General features: G+C 34.5%; 1 protein-coding gene across 1 annotated transcript in view; it reads right to left on the bottom strand.

The window, feature by feature from the left end:
- ATP7A (ATPase copper transporting alpha) overlaps nt 1-10,939 on the bottom strand; it is a 123,538-nt gene continuing 112,599 nt past the window's right edge. Inside the window, exons 18-23 of the mRNA XM_010950594.3 lie at nt 10,655-10,801; nt 7,495-7,637; nt 6,076-6,279; nt 5,450-5,567; nt 4,155-4,257; nt 1-3,775 (exon numbers count right to left, since the gene is read on the bottom strand). Coding sequence (XP_010948896.2) covers nt 3,499-3,775; nt 4,155-4,257; nt 5,450-5,567; nt 6,076-6,279; nt 7,495-7,637; nt 10,655-10,801 — 992 coding nt within the window. The 3' untranslated portion in view covers nt 1-3,498. The remainder of the gene's footprint in view (nt 3,776-4,154; nt 4,258-5,449; nt 5,568-6,075; nt 6,280-7,494; nt 7,638-10,654; nt 10,802-10,939) is intronic.

The raw sequence follows: 10,939 nt of genomic DNA, 5'->3' as shown, positions 1-10,939 counted from the left end.
CATTTTTTTTACAATACTATAATTATAAAGTTGAAGGCACATCCTTGGCAGAATATGATCAATTACATGCTTATGGAAAAACAAACTACTGAATATTTTGACTACAGTAGATGATTATTGCACAACATCGTCCACTGCTGTTTTGGGTATCAAACAATGTTTAACAATGGTTAGTTAGACATTTCTTTAACTAAAAGCCTAAGGTTGAGACGCCTGGTTTTGGCCACAAAAGGCATTTATTATCAATGCCATTACAGAAGCTCTTTTAATTGAAGAACAAGAATTCACGCTTTTGTGCTTTATCTGGTTATTCATGCCAGATAAACTTTCAGAAGGACTACAGAAAGTTCGTGTAAAAACAGCTAATAATTTGGCATGAATCTATATTTTTTATATTTGGTAAAATAATATTTTTTTAATATAGAAAAGTAAGAAACAAAAAAATCCAAAAGGAGTGATTTTAGGAATGTTTCTATTCTTACGAAAATAACCAGTAATCAAATGCCTCACCCAAAGAAAATTACAAAATAGAGCAAAATAAATATTAAGAAAAAAAATTTTAAAGCAAGATCCACATGTAATGGAAAAAAAATCTCTAAGAACATACATTCTTGATTTTTAAGCTGTGTACATAAAGGATATGCTTTAAATTTTTGGAAACATCTTGTCTACACTGCTATTTTAAGCATTCTGAACAAAGAATATGTCCGATAAAAGAGTAACTTTTAAAAAGTTTAAAGCACAATATAAAATTATTTGTTCACAAGGCATCAAATCTAACACTCTAAAATGCTGATACTAAACTAGGAAAAATAACATTTCTATTTTCACAAATGACAACCATACTTCTTTAGACTATAACACTAAATAGTTACATTTTAACCTTTGAAATTTAAAAGGCATCTTTGGATATTTAAGATAAAAGGCGCCCCTTATTTGAGTCTAAGTCAGCACTCAATACAAAAACGTTTTTGTTATCTTTCAGACTGAGGGCATGGTTGCTGAGTGAATACAGAAGAGTGACAATGGAACAACAAACAAAAACCTTCAAATATAAAATTCATATATAAGTCCATTTTCCTTCTATATGGGATTTGTGTATATACGTCATGATATGAATAAACATAGACACATATGCACACATTGATCAAATTTGTTCTCACTAGTAACTCATTACTAAAAGCCAGTTACTAACTGAAAGCAATGTTTTTGATCCCCTCTATATATCACCTCTCTCTCATGTGAATTCAGCTGCTCTATGATGCTAATGGGAGTTTAGAATTGCATGAGATTTGTGGAAGAGAATTCAAAGATGGTTATAGATATTTAAAGCAGGATTCTTCCTAAGGAGCATGTTTTCTGTTCTGGTAGTAAGGGCTGAAATTACATCCTTGATTTTTCCCAGATTATATAGGATCCTTTTCTTATTGCCCTATGCCATGTGTGGTCCATTGGCATGTGGGGCCAAGAGGACAACTCTAACACACACAATAATAAAAGTAGTAACTGGCTATATTCAAGTGCTTCAGAGAAAGAGATAGAGTGAGAATGAGGGGAAGAGGGAAGGGAAAGGAGGGAACTGGGTAGAAAGAGAGAAAGGTATTTCTTTTTTCAGAAGTCTATATTATGCATTTGTTGTATTAGCTATTTCTTCTAGAAGAAACAAGTTGTGGTATGACAGGCCACTGGAATTAAAATAAGAAACAAATATTAAAATTCAAACTGAAAACACAGACGATGGCATAGGCATTGGCTAGACACACAAACTCATTCATATTTCATAAAAATGGGTTTACTTTTCTTTATCAAGTTTCAGTTCTCTCATTAAGATAGTTGAGATAAAAATGACATCTTTTCCAACTCTGAAAAGTTAGCATGGAATTATGTTATAAACTTTCTTGTGTATGTATGAAAGGACAAGAGAAAAGGTAGGAGAGGAAGACACTCATCCTCCACTCCCAACTGATTTCAGACTCTGCCCTGATAAAATGATTTTTAGTATTTATTAGTGATCTCAAAGGGAAATAAGAACTATCATTTACTGAGTACAAATCTTATGTGCCAGGCATTGTGCTAGCAGCTTAATCTATGGCATGGGAACAAAATATTACGAATTTATTTATGAGTTTTCTTCACTTACATAATTCTGTACATGAAATCCATCTCACAGTTAACAAGGATTTTAAATAGTGATACAAGCACCAGATCTCTGGCCAGTGTATTAATTCCCAGGCACTCACAGGGGAACTTCTAAATTTATATGACAAGGAGAACAAGCCCCTGAATTTGTTGACCACACTAGCTAGCAAGTGCAAATGTTTTAAACTAGAGAAAGTATAGATTTGCCTAAAAGGTATTACAACCTAGGGAAATTTTCATTTTTGTATTAAACTTATTGTGTTTTTGGTAAGAGCAGCTTTGAGTAATAACATTAATAACATTATTTTAAAGTCATTTTGAGAGATTATCTAAAACACTAAAAGATAATGAAAATCTGTTAAATTATAAATACCAGCTAAGGTCTTGCATCCTCTCCAAAAAAGGGCAAATTTAGTGAATCCACGTAATTTTATATGACCCGTACATGTTAAAGATGGTAGTGTCAAGCTTTGAAAAAAATCAATTGTAGAAGAGGCTCACAATCTTAAGCTTCTGGACTGAGGCTGACAGACTACGCTAAGAACAACTTACAGCTGAACAACTCAGCAGGAGTGAATTGAAAGCTTGTGCAGAGCTAGGGAGTCACTGAAGGAAGAATCTGATATATTCCTTACAACAATGGGAAGATGGGAAGCATGGAACCCTATGGACCCTTATGGTCTTTTGAGCTACAAGATAAAGAAACGAACAAGATACTGGAAAAGTGTAAGTTATTTCTGTCAATGAGAAACCATTTATACTTAGCTCACTCGAAAGAAGATAACAACAACAAACAACATACTGGGGCATCTAAGAGAGCAACTGCAAAGACAAAGATGCAGGAAGAATGGAGGCAGGGTGAAGAAAGCCTGTAATAAATAAGGCACACCTATTTTGAAGTAGTTTCTACTGTTTTCCTTCTAAAACTAGATGCTTCAGTGCTTTGAAAGCCATTGCTTCCAATCTGGCAGGGCTAGGGCTCAAGAATCTCCTCAAGATTATGTGCTCAAATCTTCAAATTTTTAATTATCTTTTTCTTGAACTTTATTTTGGTCAGAAAATTATCATTTTAGCAGCAAGTCAGCAATCTTCAATTATAGGACTGGTAAACCTCACTGGTCTATCTTATCTGTTGCTAGTGAAAACAAGAAATGCTGGAAATTCATTTTCAATAAAGCTAGGTTCTGAGCTGATGCCCTGAAAAAGATATTTTTGCCATTAGACACATGCAATTCAAATAGATACCCTAACATAAGAGCATGAGATCAACATAAAATTCTGCAATATTGTAAAAAGCTAAGGTGACCATGAATGCTGTGTCAGTGCAGAACAACTTCATCAAGCAGCACTCTGTGTCTATTACAATGCACTGTCATCATCTTCCCTGAAGTCTCCCACCAGGAGGGAGTGCTTATCAGGTTCACTGGTACCAACGCTGTTTAGTGACCGTTTATCAGACAGTAGTGAGTTTATGGAGGCTCTGCTGTAATTAACAATCCGGTCCAGCAAACCCAGTTTAGGAGAATTTCTTGAGGTATCATCTATTCCAACATGAACGCTTATTTCCGAAGGGCTTTTCTGTCCCATCTGGCTTCGAGCATGCAGTTCATAATTCTCGTAAATTGGTTTCCTGTAACTGGAAAGATGCAAAAGTACACTCGTTTGAAATAACCAAATGTGAAAGAAGCACTTGTTACATTCAAAAATGAAAAGAGATTTGCCTGGTGTGAAATGTATAAAGGTGATCCCTGCTAGGAAAGCAGCTCAAAAGGAGTTGTGTGGGGTCACGTGATCAGAAATCCTACTTCTCAGAGCCAGTGTACTAGATTTCACCCCACTCAGTGCTTGTGGTTGCTATATTTAGACTACATAAGGTGATAATTGCATAGTTAATATTTATTATTAAGAACAGTTTAGGCTTATCATTGATTGCTACAAGAATAAAATCTAGCAACACTGACTATGGATAAAAGAAGGACTGTAAAATAGAAATGTGAGCAAACCATCATACTTACAGTTTAAGGAAGAGAGAAGAAAGTACTACTGAAACAGATGAAGCAGCCATTGCAGCAGATCCCATCCAGGGCTGCAAAATCAAACCAATGGGCATAAAAACCCCTAGGAAACAAGTTTGGATTAGTTAGAGCAGACAGTACTAAACAGATTACCAATGTGTTCCTAATACATATACAGAAATCATTTCCTTGTTTGATATTTATTCAGCAATTTACCCTCCTGTTGGTGGAGATTTATGTCGTTGCCAATTTTCACTAATAGAATGTTGCTGTGAATATGTGAACTGTGTCTCCCAGTCCATGTGTTTGAGAATTTTGCTAGGGTACATACCTAGAAGTGAAACAGCTGAGTTGTAACACAGGCACACCTTCAACTTTAGGTAGATATCCCTCAGTTGCTCTCCAAAGTGTCTGTACCAGATCTTAATCCCTCCAATAGTATATGAGGGTTCATATTCTACAACCTCATCCACACTTGGTTTTGACAGACATTTTAAAATTCGCTCGTATGATGGGGATGAAGATAGACTTACTATACTTTAAATTTTTATGTGCTTATCTATATTTTCTACTTTTTCTACAGTGATCATATATTACTTGTATAATTATTTAAAAATAACTCGTTCCGTGAATTAATCTCTCTGGACTTAATTCTTTTATACTTTGTCCTCTCAGCATCTGTGTGTCCCTGTTGATAAACAGTTCTGTCATTTTTCTCATGTCATTCCATGTCTTTGTCTCTTAAACAAGAGAAAAGAAGAAAGTGATAACTATTTCTCTTATGTTATTACTAATGCCTACCAAGCTCCTAAGTAATGGGGATGATCAGATGCTGATTAAACAATTTTAAACTGCTTTTTCTTGGTCATATTCCCTTGTTCATTTTCTCTCTCTCTCTTATCTGGTACCCAAACTTAAGAAAAAAACTGCTGGCTATTAGCATGTTAAGAAAAGTCTCTGTATGCTATAATTACAACTATGTAACAAGACAAAAACTGATACAGAGTAATTATATCATTTTTCCTTGTTTATGTAGGTTTTAAATTTTTCAAAATACGTAATTGGAGGAAAAAAATAAGGTAAAATAAAATAAACCTGTCAGAATGCATATATATTCTAGGCCATGATGAACATACTGAAAATTTAAATTATTGATTTTAATATTACCTCTTACCATACCAGCAGGCTACATAAAAAGCTGAGCTCAAAACTAATAATAAGAAGACTAAAACTTCCAATATGACAGGTCTCTAATGACTTCAGAAAAAAAGCAATACAAGTTAACTGTCACATACCAGCAGCTATGGGAATTCCAATCAGATTATAAATTAGAGCAAAGACAAAATTTATCCGAATCCTCTTGACTGTCTTCCTTGATAAGTCAATACTCGCCACAACATCCAGAAGATCATTCTGAGAACAGAAATATGTGATATTAGCAAGAGACTCTACTTATATTTGATACTATATATACTGAAGATGATGTGTACCTTAGCATAATATGTGAATTAACTACAAATTTCAGATATTGTCAAAAATTTGAGTCAGCCTTCAAAGATGTTTGTCAGGAATTTTTCTCAGGGCTCTGAAAACACTTTTAGGGTTGTATGCTGGTATAGGGACTAAATCTCATTAGAATAACCTCAGCAAGTATTTGTTGAAGATAATTTTATTGTAACTATATCCCCAAATCTTATTCACTTTAGAAGCTTGTCATTCTCACTTGCTTCACTGAACTGAGAAGGACTGGAAGTATTAGTAAGACCTCTCAAACTCCCATCTTGAATTCTCCCCATTTCTATGGCTGGGAGCATGGGAATTAGAAGGACAGAATCATTGTGTTCAATATACTTTACGACACTGTCCCTGACCATGTAGATAGCAGTCTCACACTCCTCAAAGTTCAGGCCACAAGACTTACCCTTATCAAAACCACATCAGCTGCTTCAATGGCTACATCTGTGCCTGTGCCAATGGCAATCCCAACATTAGCCATCGCCAGAGCTGGGGAGTCATTTATTCCATCTCCTACCATTGCTACCTGTTTCCCTTCCTCCTGAAGTTGCTTCACCTTAGCAACCTTGTGGGAAGGTAGAACTTCAGCAAACACCTTAGTAATGCCAACCTATGTGAGGAAAAATAAACTCCATTAATTTCAAGAAATATTATTGAGTACCTGAAATATAACTCAGCAATAATGAGCCATCATTTTCCACCTATCAGATGTCCAAATTTTAAAAGACTAATAATATCCAGTGATAACAAGGATATGGGGAGATGAGTTCTCTTATACACTGCTGGTGGGTGTTTAAATTGGTACTGTCTTTTTGGAGGGCATTTGGCAGCATCTATCAAAGTGCACAGATCATTTGGTTCAAGTAATTCCACTTCTAGTTATAGTTTGGACATACATGTGCATATATAAAAGGATGTATATCCAAGGGTGTGTATTACTGCCTTATTTGTAACAATAACATTTCCAAAACCATATAAATGCCCCATTATTAGAGGAATGGTTAAGTAAATTATGATATATCCATACCATGGAATTCAGTGCAACAATGGACAAAGCTCTGAGGCATATATGCTGTTATCTAAAAAAAAGCAAACTGCTGAACAATTTGTACAAAGTGATCCAATTTATGTTGAAAATACCAGAACTATACATTTGTATATGAACATATATGCATATGAAAAAGTATAAAGGGTAGGGCTGGACAGGGAGCTTGGGAAAAGGGTGACTTCAACTTTTTACTTTATAGCCTTCTGTATTTTCATACAAGAATCTATTTATATATTATTTGTGTTATTTAATAGAAGAGGGGAGAAGGCATTCCAAAGTAGAAAAGACCAATATGAGAAAAGTTTTAGAGGTAAGGCAAATGAGTGGGTCAGTAGCAGAAAAATGCTATCAGAGTGATACATTAGGAAGATGGTTCCATCAGTGGTACTTGGGATGGACCAGAGAGAGATGTGCATGGAGCTACGGTAGTATTTCAGGCATGAGAGGATGAAAGCCTGGATAGGGCTGGCAGCACTGGTGAAGACTGTGAGCAACATTTCAAAAGAAGCATCAACAGAAACTGTGTATGATGTCATGCAAGCATCTCATGAACTAATAAGCAAATAGCTTTTTATTTATAACAGTAGAGACAAACCCCAAAGTCCTTCCTGCGCAGTGTGCCAGTTCTTCTTTAAGGAACCAGCTATGGCTACTCAGGGACAACGAAAATAATAGGTAATATAAATTTTTTAGCACTTGAAGGCAAGAAAGAAAATATACATGAAGAAATAGAAGTTAACACAAACTCCCACCCCAACAACTAAGTAAACCCATTACCTGAGAAGCAATAGATCTAGCTGTTTTACTGTTGTCTCCAGTCATCAGAACTACTTCTAAGCCCATAGACTTCAGAATATGGACAGCCAATTCTGCTTCAGGCTTCACTGTATCAGCAATAGCTATCAAGCCACACAACTCATCTAATATAGGAACACCAGAAAACAGAATTTGGAATATGGTGAAAGCAGAATAATATTCTGACTTAAAATTTCAGAAAGAAATGAATTTTAAGTGAAGTTGTTCAGGGGTTGGCTTAACTCAAAATATCCCCCAAATCACATGAACTTTATACCACAAACCCTGCTGCAAACCTCCATATTTGGTTGTGAAAATTTCACAGAGTGAGGTAGGGATTACTAATGAAGGTAATAGTAAGAAAACAAAAAGAGAGACTTTACTGGATACTAAAAAACTCATTTTCTGTCTCTTTCTTTTCTTTCTTTCTTTCTTTCTTTCTTTCTTTCTTTCTTTCTTTCTTTCTTTCTTTCTTTCTTTCTTTCTTTTCTTTTTACATTTTTTATTGATTTATAATCATTTTACACTGTTGTGTCAAATTCCAGTGTAGAGCACAATTTTTCAGTTATACATGAGCATATATATATTCATTGTCGCATTTTTTTCTCTGTGAGCTACCATAAGATCTTGTGTATATTTCCCTGTGCTATACAGTATAATCTTGTTTACCTATTCTACAATTTTGAAATCCCGTCTATCCCTTCCCACCCTCCGCCCCCTTGGCAAGTACAGGTTTGTATTCTATGTCTATGAGTCTGTTTCTGTTTTGTATTTATGCTTTGCTTTTTTGTTTTTGTTTTTTAGATTCCACATATGAGCGATCTCATATGATATTTTTCTTTCTCTTTCTGGCTTACTTCACTTAGAATGACATTCTCCAGGAGCATCCATGTTGCTGCAAATGGCATGATGTTGTCGGTTTTTATGGCTGAATAGTATTCCATTGTATAAATATACATCTTCTTTATCCAGTCATCCATTGATGGACATTTAGGCTGTTTCCATGTCTTGGCTATTGTATCATTTTCTTTCTTTAGAGAAGTATTAGCCAAAAGCCCCAAACACTTCAGCTAATTTAAAGGCAAATGAAACTGAAAACTAATTAATTTCTTTTTTGTTTTTCTTTTTACGGTGAAGGGGTGGATGGAAACAAAACTGGTATTTTATACCGGGAGAAAAAAATCACTGCAAGGAATTATTTTACATTAAAAACAAAAGTAAATGGTATTTTCTACTTCTTCCTGGACCTAAAAAGCCCATAGTAAGATACTGCCTTCATATTTAGCAAGAATTATAAATGTTGACTAATTAATCTCACAGCTGGAAATTTATCCTAAGAAATAATTTAACAAAAGAAAGCACCTAAAATCTCAAGGATGTTTATTGTAGTGTTATTTACAATAATAAAACATTAGGAATAGCTTAAATTTCCAAGGGAATTATTAAACTAATTATAGTATATAAGTCTGATAAAGTATACTGCATTAAAATAGAATTGGAAAATTATTATTAAATAAAATAAGGTAAAATAAAATAGTATGTGTACAAGGGATTAAATTTTATTCAATTTTATTGAGGGAAAATTAATATACAATATAGTGCATCCATTTAAAAACAGTATATGTATTAAAGGGGAAAGGGAAGGGAGGGATAAATTAGGAGCTTGGGATTAACAGATACAAACTACTATATATAAAACAGATAAACAACTAGGTCCTAATGTATAGCACAGGGAACTACATTCAATATCTTATAATAACCTATAATGAAAAAAATATGAAAAAGAATATACATATATGTGTATAACTGAATCACTATGCTGTACACCAGAAATGAATACAACATTGAAAATCAATTATACTTCAATAAAAAAATTAAAATAAAAATAGTATATGTACTAATATTGTAATTCTGTACATGTGCATGTATATATACCCAGAAATGGAATATGTGCAATTAAAACTGATCTTGTTAGGATGATGAGATTATGAGTATTTTTTACTTTGCTATAAATTTTAAACTTTGTTTTTTTTTTTTTTAATTTTTAAAATTTTGTTTTTCTTTGTTTTGGGGGAAGGTAATTAGGTTTCTTTTTTAACGGAGGTACCAAGGATGGAACCCAGTACCCTGTGCATGCTAAGCGCTCTGTCACTGAGCTATACCCTCCCCCTGCTATAACTTTAATGTTACATTATTTTTAGGTTGAAAAAAATTCTTGATTAGCCTTTTATAAAAACATAGCCTATATGAGACTGAACACTGAATAAACCTGACTTGATTGCCTTGGAGTCACCATCTTCCCGCACAGCTTTGCTGGGTGAGAGAAGACAATGATGGTGGCAAACTCAATGACATGACGCTTGGCACACATTCCTAAACTCTTTGATTGCCCAAGGGCATACAGCACGGCCTTGGATAAGTACAGATTGAACTAAGGACTGTGCTTTCTTAGTTTCTTGCCAAAATTGGCTGTCTTTTGAAAAAGACTATAAATGTAGGAATCTGAAGTCCCTACTACCATTAAATCTTCCACAAAGAGCACCTTTAACTGGAAGGCTTACTGAGGAATTCATTTTAATACTCTGGTTGCCAATTTTGAAGGAGAGAGGAAAAGTAGAATTGGAAATTGATGAAGGAATTCTGATTGAGGAAAGGAGAGGAGGAAGGGCAGGAGAACCTTGATGAGTGATGACATAATTAATATACTTCAGCCTTTGTTTTCTCTAGTGAAGATTCTATGTTCTCCATTGTTTATATTTGGGCATAATTTTAATTAAATAAAGCATAGTCTTTAACTATTGTAAGGGCTGCAGGGCTACAATAAGCAAATTCTGCTCCCAAAGTTCACAGAGTGCAGGCAGCTGGGTACTACTTTGAAAGTCATCAAAAATGTGGAGAATAAAATACTTAAGACCAAAAAACAAAAAAAAAAAAAACAAACGCTATAAAGGAAAATAACAAAACCAGGCAAATGCAAGAGAATTTTAAACTAATCAGTAACAATTATGTATTGCTGATATTTTACTTTGCATTCAGGCTACTTTTGAATAACCCTCATAGCTCAGACGTCTCTCAAAAATACACATAAAACAATAACTGAGATCACGACATTGAGTCATAGTGTACTTATGGAAAACCTTACCATCAATTGCCACCAATACAGCAGTCCGACCTTTTCTCTCATGTTCAGTCATGGACCCATCTACATCATTATTAATGACAAGACCATTTCTAATCATCCACTCCCGGTTACCAATGAGAACTTTGTACTGCTGAGCATTAAGAGCATCTGAAAGAAAGTACAGAAGTAACATTTAGTGAGCTTGTTCAATACTTATAACAACCCTGTGAGGGACATTCCTCCCGTCTAAACTTGCACACTCAGTACATCGGTTTGTTTGTTTGTTTGTTTTGGTAGAACACAGCC

Source organism: Camelus bactrianus, chromosome X (assembly GCF_048773025.1).
Source record: "Camelus bactrianus isolate YW-2024 breed Bactrian camel chromosome X, ASM4877302v1, whole genome shotgun sequence".
NCBI classification, from domain to species: Eukaryota; Metazoa; Chordata; class Mammalia; order Artiodactyla; family Camelidae; genus Camelus; species Camelus bactrianus.
The sequence above is the reverse complement of the archived record's forward strand: the minus strand, read 5'-3'. Positions and strand labels throughout refer to the sequence as shown.